Here is a 20,223-nt window from a genome sequence, read left to right as displayed (position 1 = left end):
CCAGAGATGCTGCCTGGCCCGCTGAGTTACTCCAGCTTTTAGTGTCTATCTTCTATGTTCTAGACTTTGGTCAACAAAGAGTTAAGAACGAACGTTAACCGTGACCCGAAGCAGCAAGGTGATGGAGTCGAAACAGTCAGTGACTGACTCAGGCCTTGCCCAGAGTAGGGGAATCGAGGACCAGAGGACACAGGTTCAAGGTGAAGGGGATAAGATTGAATAGGATTCCAATGGGTAACTTTTTCACACAAAGGGTGTACGGAACGAGCTGCCATAGGAGGTAGTTGAGGCTGGGACTAGGTATTCTCTGGATACTTTCAAGAGAGAGCTAGATAGGGCTCTTAAAAATAGCGGAGTCAGGGGATGTGGGGAGAAGGCAGGAACGGGGTACTGATTGGGGATGATCAGCCATGATCACATTGAATGGCGGTGCTGGCTCGAAGGGCAGAATGGCCTACTCCTGCGCCTATTGTCTATTGTCTACTGTCCCAACGTTTAAGAAACAGTTGGACAGGTACATGGATAGGACAGGATTGGAGGGATGTGGGCCAAAGGCGGGCAGGTGGGACTAGTGTAGCCGGGACATGTTGGCCGGTGTGGGCAAGTTGGCCGGTGTGGGCAGGTTTCCACGCTGTATCACTCTAGGACTCTGTGACTGTGGCAAACGGTTTTCAGGTCGTTCCACAGGATTCCCAGGCATCCGGATAGAATTCCAGCGGCATTCCTGAGAAAGCTCGAGAGCATTGGGGAATGAAGTGCGGCTTCCTGAAGCTGCCAGGATTGGGTGTGGGGGAGGGAACTAAGACCACAGCAGCATAACCATCCCGACAACGGGCCGCCGAATGTCGAAGATGAAGGTGGGGGTGGGGTGGGTAACGGGGACAGGTTTAGGTCGGGTTAAGGGCCTGTCCCACTTGGCAATTTTTTCGCCGACATATCATTGTAGATAGACAATAGACAATAGGTGCAGGAGTCGGCCATTCGGCCCTTCGAGCCAGCACCGCCATTCAATGTGATCATGGCTGATCATCCCCAATCAGTACCCCGTTCCTGCCTTCTCCCCATATCCCCCTGACTCCGCTATTTTTAAGAGCCCTATCTAGCTCTCTCTTGAAAGCATCCAGAGAACCTGCCTCCACCTGCAGAGAATTCCACAGACTCACCACTCTCTGTGAGAAAAAGTGTTTCCTCGTCTCCGTTCTAAATGGCTGACCCCTTATTCTTAAATTAATTTAATTTAACCTCCAAATCCCGCACGACTTTGGGACGCGGGAGGAAACCGGAGCACCCGGAGTAAACCCACGCGGTCACAAGGGGAGAACATGCAAACTCCACACAAAAACAACACACCTGGGGTCAGGATGGAACGCTGGGTTGCTGGCCATTTTCAGTCCTAAGTCGGAAACTTGAATTTCAAGTTTCTTTCAAAAAAACTGGTCGGCGCGGACTAGATGGTCCGACGGGCCTGTTTCCGCGCTGTATCTCTAAAGTAAACTAAACTAAACTAAACTAAACTAAACTAAACTAAACTAAACTAAACTAAACTAAACTATGCTAGTCTGAAGAAGAGTCTCGACCCGAAACGGCGCCCATTCCTTCTCGCCAGAGATGCTGCCTGTCCCGCTGAGTGACTCCAGCATTTTGTGTCTATCTTTAAACTAATCCTAGTCCAAACTATCACTGTGAATTAGTTTAAGAAGGAACTGCAGATGCTGGAAAAATCGAAGGTAGACACAAATGCTGGAGAAACTCAGCGGGTGAGGCAGCATCTATGGAGCGAAGGAAATAGTCTGAAGAAGGTCGAGATCCGAAACGTCACCTATTTCCTTCGCTGCCTCCTCACTCGCTGAGTTTCTCCACCATTTTTTTGCCTGCCTTCGATTTTTCCAGCATCTGCAGTTCCTTCTTAAACTAATTCACAGTGATGGTTTCGACTAGGAATCCTTCACCACGCCAGCTATTCTGAAGCAGAGCAGAAGTGGTTCTTTTCCTTCCTGCCATGTCTGTAAGTGGCGTTGCCAGAGTTACAGTGTGTGTCTGCTCTTATTTTTATAGTCTTAGGCTCCAGGCGATTCCTGTTCGAGACAATTTAATGAGGTGGCAAATAAAGTCACACACTCTCCATGTCGTCGAACCAGGCTCCAGGAAAGTTCCCCAGCTCCGGTTTAAGTTCATTCTCATCACAAGTACCGAGGAACAGTCTGAGGAGGGTCTCTGAGAGAATGGAGCAGCTGGGCTTGTACACTCTGGAGATTAGAAGGATGAGAGGTTATCTCATTGAAACATATAAGATTATTAAGGGTTTGGACACGCTAGAGGCAGGAAGCATGTTCCCGATGTTGGGGAAGTCCAGAACCAGGGGCCACACACAGTTTAAGAATAAGGGGTAAGCCATTTAAAACGGAGACGAGGAAACACCTTTTCTCACAGAGAGTGGCGAGTCTGTGGAATTCTCTGCCGGTTCTCTGGATGCTTTCAAGGGAGAGATAGATAGGGCTCTTAAAAATAGTGGAGTCAGGGGATATGGGGAGAAGGCAGGAACGGGGTACTGATTGGGGATGATCAGCCATGATCACATTGAATGGCGGTGCTGGCTCGAAGGGCCGAATGGCCTACTCCTGCACCTATTGTCTATTGTCTATTAGTTTAGTTTAGTTTCAGTTTAGTTTATTGTCACGTGTACCGAGGTACAGTGAGAAGCTTTTGTTGCAAGCTAACCAGTCAGCGGAAAGACAATACATGATTCTAGGATACAGATGAATCTTTGGGGGGTTGGTTGGGGGGGGGGGGGGGGGGGGGGGGGGGTTACAGCAGATGGCAGCCCTGGCTGCGGACAGATGCTGTATCTTGTTCGCTGTGGATATCTGATAGTGAACAGATCCCATGCAGTGAACCCCCCCCCCCTTTCTCAGTAGCCGCTAAGCCTGTTCATCAGCGGCTCCACTGCGCCTAACACAAACCAGATGCCTGTCGTCTGCCACATGGGTGTGGGGGAAGGGTCTGGGGGCTTGCTGTTCCCAGCCCCATCCCTGAGTGGGGGGAGGTGACCAGGGATGGGGGAGAACAGGGGGGGGGAGCAGGGAAGAGCGGGAAGGGGGGGAGCAGAGGTGGGGGGGGGGCAGGGAAGAGTGGGGGGGGGGGGGGAGCAGAGGTGGGGGGGGGGGGGGGGCAGGGAAAGAGTGGGGGGGGGGGGGAGCAGAGGTGGGGGGGGGGGGGGGGGGAGGTGGTAATTGGGGACTGTGACCCACAGCTTTCAGTTGTCAGAGAGAGAGAGGAGGGGGAGAGAGGGAGGTGGAGATGGAGAGAGAGAAGGGGAAGGAGAGGGAGAGAGAGGGGGAGAGGGAGAGAGAGGGAGAGAGGGAGAGAGGGAGAGGTAGAGGGAAAGAGAGGGAGAGGGAGAGGGAGAGAGAGGGGGGGGCGGGAGAGAGGGAGAGAGGGAGAGGGAGAGAGAGGGAGAGGGAGAGGGGATTGAGGGAGAGGGGGATAGAGGGAGAGGGAGAGGGAGCGAGAGGGGCAGCACGGTGGCACAGCGGTAGAGTTGCTGCCTCACAGCGCCAGAGACCCGTGTTCGATCCCAACTACAGGAGCTGTCTGTACGGAATTTGTACGTTCTCCCTGTGACCTGCGTGGGTTTTCTCCGGGCGCTCCGGTTTCCCCCCCACATCCTAAAGACGTGCGGGTTTGTAGGCTAATTGGCTTCGGTAAAAACAGTAAAGTTGCCCCTAGTGTGTGTGTGTGTGTGTAGGATAGTATTAGTGTGCGGGGATCGCTGGTCGGCACGGACTCGGTGGGCCGAAGGGCCTGTTCCCTCGCTGTATCTCTGAACTACAAAATCTGAAATAGCGATGAAATGGGAATGGAATCTGATCAAATGTGCGTGCATTATCCCAGTGTGTAGAAACCACAGACACTCCCAAACAGAATACAAGAGAAAGCCTGTCCATGGGATAAACTCTGACTTATATCCAGCATCCGATAACTTTAAGGCTCTTGTTCGTTCCTTCCATCACAATCTGTCATGCCTCTGTCGAAACACAAAGGACACTTCTAATGTCTTTCCCCTCTCCTTAGATGCCTCCAAAGCAGACTTTAATCTCACCATGTTAATAGGGGCATTCTTCTTTGGATCTTCCCGCCCGCACCACCCCATCTCCCTGTGGTTTTCCACTCCTCAAACATTCTCTGCCCCCCGAAAAGAGATACAGCGCGGAAACAGGCCCTTCGGCCCACCGAGTCCGTGCCGACCATCGATCCCCGCACACTAACACTACCCTACACACACACACACACACACATTCACACACACTAGGGACAATTTACACTTTCATACCAAGCCAATTAACCTACAAACCTGCACGTCTTTGGAGTGTGGGAGAAAACAGGGCCACGGGGAGAACGTGCAAACTCCGTATAGGCAGCACCCATAGTCGGGATCGAACCCGGTTCCCTGGCGCTGTAAGGCAGCAACTTTACCGCTGCGCCACTTGAGTTCATTGTCACGTGTACGGAGGTACAGTGAAAAGCTTTTGTTGCGTGCTAACCAGTCAGCGGAAAGACAATACATGATTACAATCGAGCCGTCCACAGTGTACAGATACAGGATTAGGGAGAGGTGTTTAAGGAAATAGGTGACGTTTCGGTTCGAGACCCTTCTTCAGACTGATGTGGGGGGTGGAGGGGGCTGGAAGGAGAAGGGAAGAGGCGAAGACAGTGGGCTGTGGGAGAGCTGGGAATGGGAGGGGAAAGAGGGAGAAAGCAGGGACTACCTGAAATTGGAGAAGTCAATGTTCATGCCGCTGGGGTTCAAGCTTGACAACATCTTTCCTATAAGACAGTGCCCACAGAACTCTTGCTATTTAGTTGTTCCCAGGGTGTGGATGGCAGTGGCGAGGTGATGGAGGAGGAGAAGGGAGTGCCCTCGGAGCCAAAGGCTAGGGAGAGGTTCGGCAGGTCAAGGGGTGATGGATTATCACTGTCACAACCCAACGCTGAAACTTCAGGCCGAGCAGATCCAGATGTGGGCAGGGACGGCAGATTAATGCTGGCGGGAATCGCAGAAGAGTGAAAGAGAGTCTGGATGAACTACGATACCGTTTAGAAGGATGATGGGGTACCTCATTGAAACTTACCGAACAGTGAAAGGCCTGGACTGAGTGGATGTGGAGAGGATGTTTCCACTAGTGGGAGAGTCTTTCACATGAAGAAAGACTGGATAGACTCGGCTTGTACACGCTAGAATTTAGAAGATTGAGGGGGGATCTTATAGAAATTTACAAAATTCTTAAGGGGTTGGACAGGCTAGATGCAGGAAGATTGTTCCCGATGTTGGGAATGTCCAGAACAAGGGGTCACAGTTTAAGGATAAGGAGGAAATCTTTTAGGACCGAGATGAGAAAAACATTTTTCACACAGAGCGTGGTGAATCTGTGGAATTCTCTGCCACAGAATGTAGTTGAGGCCAGTTCATTGGCTATATTTAAGAGGGAGTTAGATGTGGCCCTTGTGGCTAAAGGGATCAGGGGGTATGGAGAGAAGGCAGGTACAGGATACTGAGTTGGATGATCAGCATTGAATGGCGGTGCAGGCTCGAAGGGCCGAATGGCCTACTCCTGCACCTATTTTCTATGTTTCTATGAGAGTCTAGGACCAGAGGGCATACCATTAGGAAGGAGACGAGGAGGAATTTCTTTAGTCAGAGGGTGGTGAATCTGTGGGATTCATTGCCACAGATGGCTGTGGAGGCCAAGTTAATGGCAGAGATAGATAGATTCTTGATTAGTACGGGTGTCAAGGGGTATGGGGAGAAGGCAGGAGAATGGGGTTTGGAGGGAGAGATAGATCAGCCATGATTGAATGGCGGAGTAGACGTGATGGGCCGAATGGCCTAATTCTGCTCCTATCACTTATGAAGAGAGGGCCACAAGTTTAAGAATCGAGAGCAGGAGGGAGTTTTTTTGTGCAAAAACTGCTGGAGTACCTCAACTGGGCAAGGTAACGTCTCTGGAGAATGTGGATAAGCGTCGACCAGAAACGTCACCCATTCCTTCTCTCCAGAGATGCTGCCCGTCCCGTTGAGTTACTCCAGCGTTTTGTGTCTATCTCTGGATAGGGGTCGGGACCCGACGATAGACTGAAAGAGGGTGGCCTCCTGAGAAATGGATTAGCTGTGTTGAAATTCCCTTAAATAAATATATTGCATTTTAACCTCAGAGTGAGTGAGTCAGGTCTGATGATCGCTGCACAGATATACATGTTGGGACTCATATCTTTGTGAACAAACATTTATTTCACTCATTTACAAAGGTCAGGGCGTCATCACCAATGGCAACATGTAGTGCCCACCGTTCGGCACAGTGGTGCAGCGGGTAGAGCTGCTGCTTCACAGCGCCAGAGACCCAGGTTCGATCCCGACTACGGGTGCTGTCTGTACGAAGTTTGTACATTCTCCCCGTGACCTGCGTGGTTTACTCCAGGATCTTCAGTTTTCTCCCACCTTCACATAGTAAGTATATAGACTATAGACAATAGGTGCAGGAGTAGGCCATTCGGCCCTTCGAGCCAGCACCGCCATTCAATGTGATCATGGCTGATCATCCCCAATCAGTACCCCGTTCCTGCCTTCTCCCCATATCCCCTGACTCCGCTATCTTTAAGAGCCCTATCTAGCTCTCTCTTGAAAGCATCCAGAGAACCTGCCTCCACCGCCCTCTGAGGCAGAGAATTCCACAGACTCACCACTCTCTGTGAGAAAAAGTGTTTCCTCGTCTCCGTTCTAAATGGCTTACCCCTTATTCTTATACTGTGGCCCCTGGTTCTGGACTCCCCCAACACCGGGAACATGTTTGGGTGACCTGCGTGGGTTTTCTCCGGGATCTTCAGTTTTCTCCTACATACACATCAGTATATCGGTGCAAATGTAACATTGTCCCCAGTGTGTGTAGGACAGTGTTAGTGTGCGGGGATCGCTGGGCGGTGTGGACTCGGTGGGCCGAAGGGCCTGTTTCCGCGCTGTATCTCTAAACCAAACTAAACTAAAGTGCCCTTGGGAAGGTATGTTTAGTTTAGAGATACAGCACGGAAACAGGCCCTTCGGCCCACCGAGTCCGCGCCGACCAGCGATCCCCGCACACTAACACTTGGCCTCCACCGCCTTCTGTGGCAAAGAATTCCACAGATTCACCACCCTCTGACTAAAGAAATTCCTCCTCATCTCCTTCCTAACGGAATGTCCTTTAATTCTGACTGTGCCCTCTGGTTCTAGACTCTCCCACTGGTGGAAACATTCTCTCCACATCCACTCTATCCAGGCCTTTCACTATTCTGTACGTTTCAATGAGGTCCCCCCTCATTCTTCTAAACTGAATCGTGGTGCGTCTGGGGAGGGAACGCTTGTGAGCGCTGATCCTTGCTCCATCCACACGGAGAGGGGGGGGGGGGGGGGGGGTGGAATGGGACCCACAGCCCAGGAGGGACAGAGGAGTGTAACCAGAGCGATCGGCTCTGTGTCTGGGATTGCTCCCATGTGACCGCAGTCAGAGAGTAAACAGATGAAAGGCCGCTGACCCCCGGCTTCTCACCCACGCACCAATCCCAGCCAGTACATGGCTTCACCGTACACATGGTTATTCGTTGACTGGCCCAGTCCTGGTGCTGTGTGTGTGTGTGTGTGTGTGTGTGTGTGTGTGTGTGTGTGTGTGTGTGTGTGTGTGTGTGTGTGTGTGTGTGTGTGTGTGTGCGTGCGTGCGTGTGTGTGTGTGTGTGTGTGTGTGTGCGTGTGCGTGTGCGTGTGTGTGTGTGTGTGTGTGTGTGTGTGTGTGTGTGTGTGTGTGTGTGTAAGAAGCTTAATGCCACAAAACAGACCTTTCAAATGCAGTCCACTGATTCTAATCACTTTTAAACTTTAGAGAGAGTTTAGTTTAGTTTAAACTATAGGTATACAGCATGGAAACAGGCCCTTCGGCCCACTGAGTTCGTGCCGACCAACGATCACCAGTTCAATCCTACACACACTCGGGACATTTCACCTACAAACCTGCACGTCTTTGGAGCGTGGGAGGAAACCGGAGCACCCGGAGAAAACCCACGCAGGTCACGGGGAGAAGGTACAAACTCCGTACAGACAGCGCCCGTAGTCAGGATCGAACCCGGGTCTCTGGCGCTGTGAGGCAGCAACTCTACCGCTGCGGCACCTGAGTTAGGTTCTCGTTCCTCTACTCTGTGACGGTGATCTCCGACGTCCATTTGTCCCGGCCTTGCTCCAGTTCACACAAATACGCCTCTCCTTTTACTTCTAAACCCTTTCTTCCTAACCTGTCCCATGAGATTATTTTTGCCAACAATTGCAAATAACAACGTCTCTCAAATTACATGTCCTCAATCTGCCACTCGTGTCCTTATTGTTCACCTTTACCTCACTCTCCCCTCCCGCCCCCTTTAGATTACACCCCCATGGTATTCAATTGTGCAAAATGCCATTCGGCCCTGCTGGTGTTTGCTATCCCCAACCAGTTCCACAACCACAGCATTCTGAATCTTCCTCCAAGATAAATATTTATATCATTTTAACCTCGACCTTCACCTCGTTCCATGCTGTGTATACAAAATAAACTCTAAACTCCTGCACTTTAGTCTTTAGAGATACAGTGCGGAAACAGGCCCTTCGGCCCACCGAGTCCGCTCCGACCAGCGATCCCCGCATTGCCACTTTTCATTTCACTGCACATCTCGTATGTGTATGTAACAAATAAACTTGACATGACACCTACGTCAAGCTACGCTCATTTCACGTCAAACCCAAGGTCGTCACTGTCGCCAATAAATTTTCAACATGTTGAAAAAGGTCGTCTAAGTGGGACAGGCCCTATATCTCAGCAGGACCGGCAACATCTCTGGTGAGAAGGAACAGGGATGACGTTTTGGGTCAATAGACAATAGGTGCAGGAGTAAGCCATTCGGCCCTTCGAGCCAGCACCGCCATTCATGGTGATCATGCCTGATCATCCCTAATCAGTACCCCGTTCCTGCCTTCTCCCCATATCCCCTGACTCCGCTATCTTTAAGAGCCCTATCTAGCTCTCTCTTGAAAGCATCCAGAGAACCTGCCTCCAACTGAGGCAGAGAATTCCACAGACTCACCACTCTCTGTGAGAAAAAGTGTTTCCTCGTCTCCGTTCTAAATGGCTTACCCCTTATTCTTAAACTGTGTGTGGCCCCTGGTTCTGGACTCCCCCAACATCGGGAACATGTTTCCTGCCTCTAGCGTGTCCAAGCCCTTAACAATCTTATATGTTTCAATGAGATATCCTCTCATCCTTCTAAACTCCAGAGTGTACAAGCCCAGCTGCTCCAAGGGTCGAGACCCTTCCTCAGACTGATGAAGGGTCTTCACCGGAAACGTCACCTATCCATGTTCTCCAGAGATGAACCCGCTGAGTTACTCCAACGCCGAAGACAGACCCAAAATGCTGGAGTAACTCAGCGGGACAGCAGGCTCATCTCTGGAGAACTTGGATAGGTGACATTTCGGGTGGAGACCCTTCTTGCTGCCAGTTACTCCAGCATTTTGTTTTTAAGTTGTCTTGTGGGTGCTTTCAATGGGCGGTGAGAGGATGGATATTGGATCTCTCAACACTAGTGGTAATGGGGCCGAATTCCATCTGGGATCAGCTCCTAGTCCCCGCCTCTCCCGGCCACAGGGAGCAGTGCGCAGACGCGGCCGCTCCAGCGCCAGAACTCTGGAAAGAAAGTTGTACAGAAAAGTCTTTGGGAAAGTACAAGCGCACTCGGGATTGAAAGGAAGGTGAAAGATTACTGTCTGCGCAACGGACACAGGTACTTAAACCCATGCTCACTTGGGCGTTCTCGCAACTTTTGAGCGTGTTTGGAAACTTTCTGGTGACTTTGAAAACTTTTGAACGAGTTTGAAACTGTTTGGTAACTTTGAAAACTTTTTTGACTGGGTTTAAATAAGTATCATGTTATTTGTTACTGGACGGGGGCTGGGGCTATAGTGGACACTTACTTTATTCTGCGACTGGCTTCTAATAGTTTCTCTGAGTGGCTTTTGCGGGAAACATAATGAAACTGACCGTCGGTTTTCAATTGCCCAATTGTTTGGTTTAGAATTCCACCTATCTTGCTCGGAAAGCTGTGCCGAAAATTCCCGGTTATGTCACAAGCAGTGTGATTACTTTAATCCCACGGTGGGATTTTTGCCTTCGCCTTGCCTTCGTGAGAGGAAATTCCTGAGCATTGGAACATTTCTGCCCCCTGTCCTTGAAGAATGCCCGCATTGGGAGACGTTTACAAACATGTTTCGCGGTAGATATGATCGGTATAAAACGAAAGTCAAAAGACTGAACGAGCTCTGAACAAAATGAGTGGGTATGGGGGAGCCGTTTGAATGGTATCAGAAGTTCTCCCCACTTTCAAGAAAAAATAAATCCCAAAGAGGCACAAAATGCTGGAGTAACTCAGCGGCATAGGCAGCGTCTGTGGAGAGAAGGAATGGGTGAGGTTTCGGGTGGGGACCCTTCCTCAGACTGAGAGTCAGGGGAGAGGGAAACGAGAGATGTGGAGAGATGTAGAACAAATGAATGAAAGATATGCAAAAAAAGTAAGCAAAAAAAATCCAGACTTCTTCCGAGGAGAATAAGTGCAAGATTTAACAAGACCAGAATGATGATTTTTTAATATAGTGTTTTTACATATCATGGCTTTTAAAAGAAGGCTGTGCAGTTCAACAAATGTTTTTGGTTGTGTTCAGTCAAGTCGAGTTGATAGTCATATGCAGACACAAGGAACTGCAGATGCTGGAATCCTGAGCAAAACACAAAGTGCTGGAGGAACTCAGCGGGTCAGGCAGCATCTGTGGAGGGATTGAACAGGCGACCTCTCAAGGGTTTCAAGATCAGCTTATAGACAATGAGTTTGGAAGGATGAGAGGGTATCTCATTGAAACATATAAGATTGTTAAGGGTTTGGACACACTAGAGGCAGGAAACATGTTCCCGATGTTGGGGGAGTCCAGAACCAGGGGCCACACACACAGTTTAAGAATAAGGGGTAAGCCATTTAGAACGGAGACGAGGAAATACTTTTTCTCACAGTCTTTCTCACTATCCCTAACCAATCTGAGGTAGGGTCTCGACCCCGAAAGGTCACAATTTCCTTCTCTCCAGTGATGCTGCCTGTCCCGCTGAGTGACTCCAGCTTTTTGTGTGGAATTCTCTGCCTCAGAGGGCGGTGGAGGCAGGTTCTCTGGATGCTTTCAAGAGAGAGCTAGATAGGGCTCTTACAGATAGCGGAGTCAGGGGATATGAGGAGAAGGCAGGAACGGGGTAATGATTGGGGATGATCAGCCATGATCACATTGAATGGCGGTGCTGGCTCGAAGGGCCGAATGGCCTACTCCTGCACCTATTGTCTATTGTAGGTACAGTGATATGTGAATTACCATACAGCCATACTAAAAAAAAGCAACAAGACAAACTGCTACATAGAAGTCAACATAAACATCCACCACACGGGGATTCCCCACATTCCTCACTGTAATGGAAGGCAACAAATCCAATCTTATTGTTGTGCAACATCCTGTTACATTTTTGCATATCTTTCATTCATTGTTCTTTATCTCGCCACATCATCGTCTATATCTCTCGTTTCCCTTATCCCTAACCAGTCTGAGGTGGGGTCTCGACCCGAAATGTCACCTATTCCTTCGCTCCATAGATGCTGCCTCACCCGCTGAGTTTCTCCAGCATTTTGATCTACCAGCTTTTTGTGTCTGTATTCGACCTGAAATTCCCCTATGTTCATTTTCCTCCACAGAAGCTGCCTGACCAGCTGAGTCCCTCAGGCACTTTGAATGTCATGTGAATAAATGACAAATAAATGTATTGTATTGTATTGTATAAGTGATAAGGTTATATATATCGCAGTATATAAGATTATGTCGCAGTAAATTTTCCCAACAGCATTGTTTTTAATTTAATATTGTAATTTGGGGAGAGAATAATTCTCATTTGGAAAGTGCTGGGGTAACTCAGGAATTTCTTTAGTCAGAGGGTGGTGAATCTGTGGAACTCATTGCCACACAGAAGGCTGTGGAGGCCAAGTCAGTGGATATTTTTAAGGCAGAGATAGATAGATTCTTGATTAGTACGGGTGTCAGGGGTTATGGGGAGAAGGCAGGAGAATGGGGTTAGGAGGGAGCCACAATTGAATGGCAGTGTTGACTTGATGGGCCGAATGGCCTAACTCTGCTCCTATCACTTATGAACTAAACTAAAATATTAAAAACCTGCTGTAACACTGGAAAGCACGTGTGGGGCGGGTTTGAATCATTCAGCTTATCTCGGTCACCTTTGCAAGGACAGAATGCATGCCCTTGCCAGTGTGCTAGGGTAGATAGACACAAAATGCTGGAGTAACTCAGTGGGACAGGCAGCATCTCCGGAGAGAAGGAATGGGTGACGTTTCGTGTCCCGACCCTTCTTCAGACTGAAACGTCACCCATTCCTTCTCTCCAGAGATGCCGCCTGTCCCGCTGAGTTTCTCCAGCATTTTGTGCCTATCTATAGTACAGTACAGCACAGGAACAGGCCCTTCGGCCCACAATGCCCGTGCCGAACATGATGCGTGGATAAGCTAATCTTCTCTGACTGCGTGTGATCCATATCTCTCCATTCCCTGCACATCCATGTGCCTGTTTAGTTTAGTTCGGAGATACAGTGTGGAAACAGACCATTCGGCCCACCGAGCCCGTGCCAACCAGCGATCCAAGCGCCCATGGGCATGTCAACCAGAAGCTACCAGCCTTGAAATGATTTCATACCACACGGCACTTCATTAGCACTTTCTAACTCATTTTTCTTCAAGGCAGCAAGGGATTGGAATACCCTACCAGACTGTCAAATTCTGAGAGAATGGAGCAGCTGGGCTTGTACACTCTGGAGTTTAGAAGGATGAGAGGGAAATCTCATTGAAACATATAAGATTGTTAAGGGCTTGGACACGCTAGAGGCAGGAAACATGTTCCTGATGTTGGGGGAGTCCAGAACCAGGGGCCACACACACACAGTTTAAGAATAAGGAGTAAGCCATTTAGAACGGAGACGAGGAAACACTTTTTCTCACAGAGAGTGGTGAGTCTGTGGAATTCTCTGCCTCACAGAGGGTGGTGGAGGCAGGTTCTCTGGATGCTTTCAAGAGAGAGCTAGATAGGGCTCTTAAAGATAGCGGAGTCAGGGGATATGGGGAGAAGGCAGGAACGGGGTACAGATTGGGGATGATCAGCCATGATCACATTGAATGGCGGTGCTGGCTCGAAGGGCCAAATGGCCTACTCCTGCACCTATTGTCTATGGCCTACCAGCCAGCATCAGAGATCCCCAAAACATCAACACATACAAAGATGCAACTCCTAAAGCATCTTCATCTCGACTGGCATGTTCACCCCCATCATAGTACTGAGTGATGCTCTACCGAGAGATTTTCAGCGTGTTACATCGAGATCCAGACCCCGCACACTAGCACTTTCTTCAATGTAAACCAGCATCTGCACTTCCTTCCTGCACAGTTTGATAAGGATCTTTGCATTGAATTTCCTGTTTTCTGTCTGAGCCGTTGGGGAGAGTCAGAGAGATTTTCCTTTTGGATATTTATATATGTACACATCAGCGTTTCAGTCATTGTGGGGGTTAGTCCAGATCCGGAGAGCTGTCATCTGCAGTTAATTCAAAGTGAATGGCTTTGCACTGAAGTTAATTGCATACAAATGTCACTTATACAGTACAGCCTTGTTAGTTGCCTACTTGTAACAGCGGTTTTGGAATCCATTTGAAAGCACAAATTAATTCAAACTGGGGTTTCTATTTATGCTGGAAGTGACTGCAGATGCTATTTTAAACTGAAGATAGACACAGTATGCTGGAGTAACTCAGCGGGACAGGCAGCATCTCTGGAGAGAAGGAATGGGTGACGTTTCAGGTCGAGATGGGTCTGAAGAAGGATCTCGACCCAGAACGTCGCCCATTCCTTCTCTCCAGAGATGCTGCCTGGCCCGCTGAGTTACTCCAGCACTTTGTGTCTATCATCAGTTTAAACCAGCATCTGCACTTCCTTCCTCCAACTATCACTTGCTAGACCTTGTCCCACCCTCGTCTCTCTTTTCCTGCCTTCTCCCAACCCTTCCCATCACAATCAGTCTGGAGAAGAGTCCCGACCCAAAATGCCACCTCTCCATGTTCTCCAGAGATGCTGCCTGACCTGTCGGGTTACTCCAGCATTTTGTGTTTTTTTCCCTTGTAAACCAGCATCTGCTGTTCCTTGTATCCCATGTTCCCCATGTCCTTGACTCTCAGTCTGAAGTGTCCTGGCCCGAAATGTCGCCCATTCCTTCTCTCCAGAGATGTTGCCGGACCCGCTGAGTTACTCCAGCTTTTTGTGTCTATTTGTTAGACACACTTGGGAATGTTACCAGTTCTGGGAGGATTAATTCCTGCATTATAACTGGAGCATCTTGCTGGAAATCCCCATGGAGTTTGGAGACTGGGAGGGTGGGCTCTTTCCCAGCTGCTCAATCCTGCCTCCTAGTGGAATAACCATCACCCTGCGATCCACGAAATATAAGGTGCAAACGTGGGCTTATTCACAAAGTTACAGCGAGTCTGAAGAAGGGTCTCGACCCGAAACATCACCCATTCCTTCTCTCCAGCGATGCTGCCTGTCCCGCTGAGTTACTCCACCATTTTGTGCCTATCTATATTACAGTATAGTACAGGAACAGGCCCTTCGGCCCACCGAGTCCATGTTGACTTCTCTCAGAGAGTGGCGAGTCTGTGGAGGCAGGTTCTCTGGATGCTTTCAAGAGAGAGCTAGATAGGGCTCTTATAAAATAGCAGAGTCAGGGGATATGGGGAGAAGGCAGGAACGGGGTACTGATTGAGGATGATCAGCCATGATCACAATGAATGGTGGTGCTGGCTCGAAGGGCCGAATGGCCTACTCCTGCACCTATTGTCGACCAGCGATCCCCGCACGCGAGCACTATCCCACACACACACACACACACTAGGGACAATTTACTATTTTAGCAAAGCCAATTAACCTACAAACCTGCACATCTTTGGAGTGTATGAGGTCACCAGCCAGGTTGCTCCAATTCATTCCTCTACCTTCCAGCCCTTCCTCCCAACTCCACTCCTCAGATAAAGTTAGACAAAAGCGCCGGAGAAACTCAGCGGGTGCAGCAGCATCTATGGAGTGAAGGAAATAGGCAACGTTTCGGCACGAAACGTTGCCTATTTCCTTCGCTCCATAGATGCTGCTGCACCCGCTGAGTTTCTCCAGCACTTTTGTCTACCTTCAATTTTCCAGCATCTGCAGTTCCTTCTTAAACATTTCCTCAGATAAAGTTCTCCACCGCCCTTCTGGACCTGTTCCCACCTGCAGAACGCTATCTTGTGGGACAGCTCAGCTCTAAGGGAGAGTTTGCTGGGCTGGAAGGGAGTGGAATCCTGGAATCCATGTACAGGATGTGTGTGCCTGATTCGTAAACTAGCCAGCTTTGGCTGGCAAGAAAGTTCCATTCTGTGGTTTTTATTCAGATTCGCTGGGATCCAGTTCATTCTTGTGTTTAGTTTTAGTTTGGTTTCGAGATACAGCACGGAAACAGGCCCTTCGGCCCACCGAGTCCGTGCTGACCAGCGATCCCTGCACACTAACACTATCCTACACACACACACGCACTAGGGGGCAATTATTACATTTATACCCAGCCAATAAACCTACAAACCTGTACGTCTTTGGCGTGTGGGAGGAAACCACCAACAATCACCCCGTACACGAGCTCTACCCGACACACACTAGGGACAATTTACAGAAGCCAATTCACCTACAAACCTGCACCTCTTTGGGGTGTGGGAGGAAACCGAAGATCCCGGAGAAAACCCACGCGGGTCACGGGGAGAACGTGCAAACTCCGTACAAACTTTGCTCGGTGGAGATTGGCAGATCTCAGTCCAGTTTAGTTTATTGTCACGTGTACCGAGGTACAGTGAAAAGCTTTTGTTGCGCGCTAACCAGTCAGCGGAAAGACAATACGTGATTACAATCGAGCCGTCCACAGTGTACAGATACAGGATGGGGAAATTATGTTTAGTTCAAGGTAAAGTCCGAGCAAGGACAGTCCGAGTGCCACCAATGACAAACGTTGCCATCGGAGTCGAGATGTAAGTGTGTGGAGCGATGGTAATACGTGATTGGAGATCTGCTTATGTGAGTAGCGTGCACATAGTCGCCTGTGCTGGGCGCCATCTTGGCAGGCAAGGGTGCATGAACAAACACTTCATCGCTATGTGTGACGGGGTCACGGTGAAATTCTTTGCTTGAATACCCAAGGTATGAAAATAGTCACCATATAAAGGGCACTTACAAAGTACCTCCCCGTGCCAGGTCTCGCTTTGTTCTTCCCCTCATGCCCACCCCCCCACCCTCACCCCTCCACAGTGCAGTCCCCCCCCCTCTGCTCCCCCTCACAGCTGTGTTCACCCTTCCGCTCCCCCCCTCCCAGCTGTGTCCCACCCCCTCCGCTCCCCCCCCCCCCTCTCCCCCCTCACAGTTGTGTGTGTCCCCCCATCCATTCCCCCCTCACAGCTGTGTCCCCCCCCCCACACAGGGGCCCCCCAAATGCCGGCTTGTCCATTGTTCACAAGTTATAGCAGAATTAGGCCATTCAGCCCATCGAGCCTACTCCGCCATTCAATCCTGGCTGGTATCTGCCCCCCTACGCCAGGGGTGAGGAAAAATATGTACAAATCCACAATCAACAAATTTACCCCCTGGGGGTAAATATAAATGTACCCCAGATTGGGGAACCTTGCTCTAATCCTATTTTCCTGCCTTCTCCCCATAGCCCCTGACACCCGTTCTAATCAAGAATTTGTCTATCTCTGCCTTAAAAAATATCCACTGACTTGGCCTCCACAGCCCTCTGTTCTTCCCCCCCCCCCCCCCCTCCCACACACACACAAACATGCCGGGTCCCCATTGTCCTTCCCCCTCCCTCATGGTGGTCCCCACACGCTCAGTCCTACAGTAGTCCCCACCCACCAGGTCCTCCTTTGTCCCCCCCCCCCGTAGCGGCGTCCTCACTCCCGCGTAGCCCGTCGGTGTGAACCAACGTTTCAACCCCGAGTGCTTCTCCTCTCGTCTTCCACCTCCCTTTTATAACAGCAGTCTCCTTCTCTCCCATTCCAGGTGTCGTGTGAAACGCCAAGCGGGGGTGGATGAAATTGTCGCTCCCATCCACGGGGGAGATCCCGATAGCTCCACGCCTCTGTGCCGTACGTCAGATCTCCGCCTGTCCTCTGCCGATGTTCTCCACACCACTGGGAGGGCAACACAGATCCTAACAGCTCCTTCTCCAAGCCCTGGGTCGGAGAGGCAGCACAGATTCCTCAACGCACCCAAATCCTCCAGTTTATTGAATTCCCTTTCTCTCTCTATCTGTTAAAATTTAACTCGGGAGGGGTATGCGAGGCCACCATTGAGTCACGCCTTGTGCAAACACCAAACATAACCAGGCAGGACAAAGTCTAGTGAAAGACCATGCCTTGGCACTGATACACAAGTCTCAACGAACACCAAAAGCTGGATCCAAAGAGGAGTGCGAGAAAGATCTTTTATTCCCCGACAATCGCTATTTTTTTTCTCCCCCCCCCTTGAAAACTGTAACAAACTGCGGGACTAATACACCACAAAAAAAAAAAATGATGATCTGTTTCTTCCTTGCTTGAGGTTTCATTCTGGGCTGGAGGGGGTAAAAGCACGAGGTGAATTTTAACGCCCTATCGTACAACTTTATTGCACAATTTGTTGTGCCAGCTGTGAAGCTACATCTGGGACAGACGTATTGAGGAGGAAGCTGAATTAGAGTTCGAAAGGCTGGAGTAACTCAGCGGGACAGGCAGCATCACTGGAGAGAAAGGAACAGGTGACTCTGTGGGTCGAGATCCTTCTTCATTGACTTGCTTGTATACACAAGGTATACAAATAGTGGCTACCTAAAGGGCGCTTAGAGAGTTACAACGTATTGTTGATTTGAGTTCCAGGCTGGTGGGACTGGCGAGGAGTTGATGCTTTTGGCGTTGCATGTTGGACACGTTTGCCGGGCGCGCAGAGTCGGTGGATAAAGGGGCCGAGCGATGAGTTTGGGGAAGTTGCCGATCTTCCGGAACCTGGTGCCGGGCCACCACAAGCGGCGGTTAAAGCCGGACCTGACCACGGACATGATCAGCTCGCCGATGGGGGACTTCCGGCACACCATGCACGTGGGGCGCGGGGGGGACGTTTTCGGCGACACCTCCTTCCTCAGCGAGCACGGCGGCGAGGGGGCGCGGGAGGGCGCCAGCTCCAACCGGCTGGTCCGGGCCTTGCGCAACGCCCGCCGGGCACCGGCCAGGAACAGCAGCCCGGACGTGTCGCCGCCGCCACCCCCAGTCTCCCCCATCATCAAGAACGCCGTCTCCCTGCCCCACCTGCTCGACACCGACAATGGCACTGGGGTGCAACGCCTCAACTTCAAGACCGCCATGTCCAGTCCCGGCATCATGGATGGCTCTTACGGTAATCCACTCATCCACCCTGCGGTTGACACCCTCTCTCCCCCCCCTCTCCCTCCTCCCTCCCCTCTCTCTCCCCCTCCCTCTCTCCCCCCCCTCTCCCCCCCCTCTCCTCTTTCTCTCTCCCTCTCTTTCTCTCCCTCCCTCTCTCTCTCTCCCTCTCTCCTCCCTCTTTCTCTCCCTCTCTCTGTCTCTCTCTCACTCCCTCTGTCTCCCCCTTCTCTCCCTCTTCTCCCCCCTCTCTTTCTCTCCCTCTCTCTCTTTCTTTCTCTCTTTCTTTCTCTTTCTCCCTCTCTCTTCTCCCCCCTTTTTTTCAAGTTTGTATGTTCTCTCTGTGACCTGCGTGGGTTTCCTCCGGGTGCTCCGGTTTCCTCCCACACTCCAAAGATGTGTAGGTTAATCGACCCTGTAAACTGTCCCTAGTGTGTAGGGAGTGGGATAACACAGAACTAGGGCAAACTTGCCCGTTCCGACCATCAACACTAGCCCCACTAGCCCGTGCTTGGCCCATATCCCTCTAAACCATAATAATAATAATAATAATAAATTTTATTTATGGGCGCCTTTCAAGAGTCTCAAGGACACCTTACAAAAATTGAGCATGTAGAGGAAAAACATGTAAGGGGAATGAAATAAATAGTAGAGACATGACTAGTACACAAAGTAACGGGTGTCAGGGGTTATGGGGAGAAGGCAGGAGAATGGGGTTAGATACATAGAAAATACGTGCAGGAGGAGGCCATTTGACCCTTCAAGCCAGCACCGCCATTCATTGTGATCATGACTGATCGTCCCCTATCAATAACCCGTGCCTGCCTTCTCCCCATATCCCTTGACTCCACTAGCCCCTAGAGCTCTATCTACCTTAAATCCATCCAGTGATTTGGCCTCCACTGCCCTCTGTGGCAGGGAATTCCATAAATTCACAACTCTCTGGGTGAAAAAGTTTTTTCTCACCTCAGTCTTAAATGACCTCCCCTTTATTCTAAGACTGTGGCCCCTGGTTCTGGACTCGCCCAACATTGGTTGAGAGGGAGAGATAGATCAGCCACGATTGAATGGGGGTCAGTAGTCTTGATGGGCCGAATGGCCTAATTCAGCTGCTAGAACTCATGAACTAAAGCCTTGCCTTGTGTTGTGTTGTGCAGGATTGGAGTCTGGTTTCTGCACCCTGCCCAGATGGTCAAGGATGGAGAAGTCCAAGGAGAGGGAGGCCAAGGTGGAACTGGTCAAGGCCACGGAGGAGATGGAGGTGGTGGATCTCCAGTTGCCTCGCACGGACTCCATGATGTCCTTCAGCCTGGACCTGGGCCCTTCGCTGTTGAGTGAGGTTCTGGCTGTGATGGGGTCTCGGGGTGAGCGGGGGGCGCAGACGCCAGAGAAGGAATCCCCCAGCGGGCGGGAGAATGGGATGCGGTTGGTCAAGTTCCAGCTAGAAGGCCCGCCCGACCAGTTGGACGGCGAGGGTTCGCGACCCATGGTGACCTCGCTCAGTGGGCTCCGGGGACGGTTCCAGCAGGAGGCCTGGATGGACGCGCCTATGGGCGAGGGCGAGGAGGAGCGCCCGCCACTGGGGCCCGCCGCCAGCGCAGTTTACGGG

General features: G+C 50.6%; 1 protein-coding gene and 1 long non-coding RNA gene across 2 annotated transcripts in view; both read left to right on the top strand.

Annotated features, from left to right (window-relative positions):
• Positions 1-1,243: 1,243 nt before the first annotated feature.
• Positions 1,244-20,223, top strand: part of LOC116966999 — a 27,669-nt gene continuing 8,689 nt past the window's right edge. The window contains exon 1 of the long non-coding RNA XR_004410112.1: positions 1,244-1,306. This is a non-coding gene — a long non-coding RNA (uncharacterized LOC116966999). The remainder of the gene's footprint in view (positions 1,307-20,223) is intronic.
• cdc42ep1 (CDC42 effector protein 1) overlaps positions 9,689-20,223 on the top strand; it is an 11,350-nt gene continuing 815 nt past the window's right edge. Inside the window, exons 1-3 of the mRNA XM_033013415.1 lie at positions 9,689-9,831; positions 17,260-18,627; positions 19,772-20,223. The exon at positions 19,772-20,223 is cut by the window's right edge and continues 815 nt beyond it. Coding sequence (XP_032869306.1) covers positions 18,207-18,627; positions 19,772-20,223 — 873 coding nt within the window. The 5' untranslated portion in view covers positions 9,689-9,831; positions 17,260-18,206. The remainder of the gene's footprint in view (positions 9,832-17,259; positions 18,628-19,771) is intronic.

This window comes from Amblyraja radiata, chromosome 38, assembly GCF_010909765.2.
Source record: "Amblyraja radiata isolate CabotCenter1 chromosome 38, sAmbRad1.1.pri, whole genome shotgun sequence".
Classification (NCBI taxonomy): domain Eukaryota; kingdom Metazoa; phylum Chordata; class Chondrichthyes; order Rajiformes; family Rajidae; genus Amblyraja; species Amblyraja radiata.
Note: the sequence above shows the minus strand (reverse complement) of the source record. Positions and strands in the feature narration are given on the sequence as shown.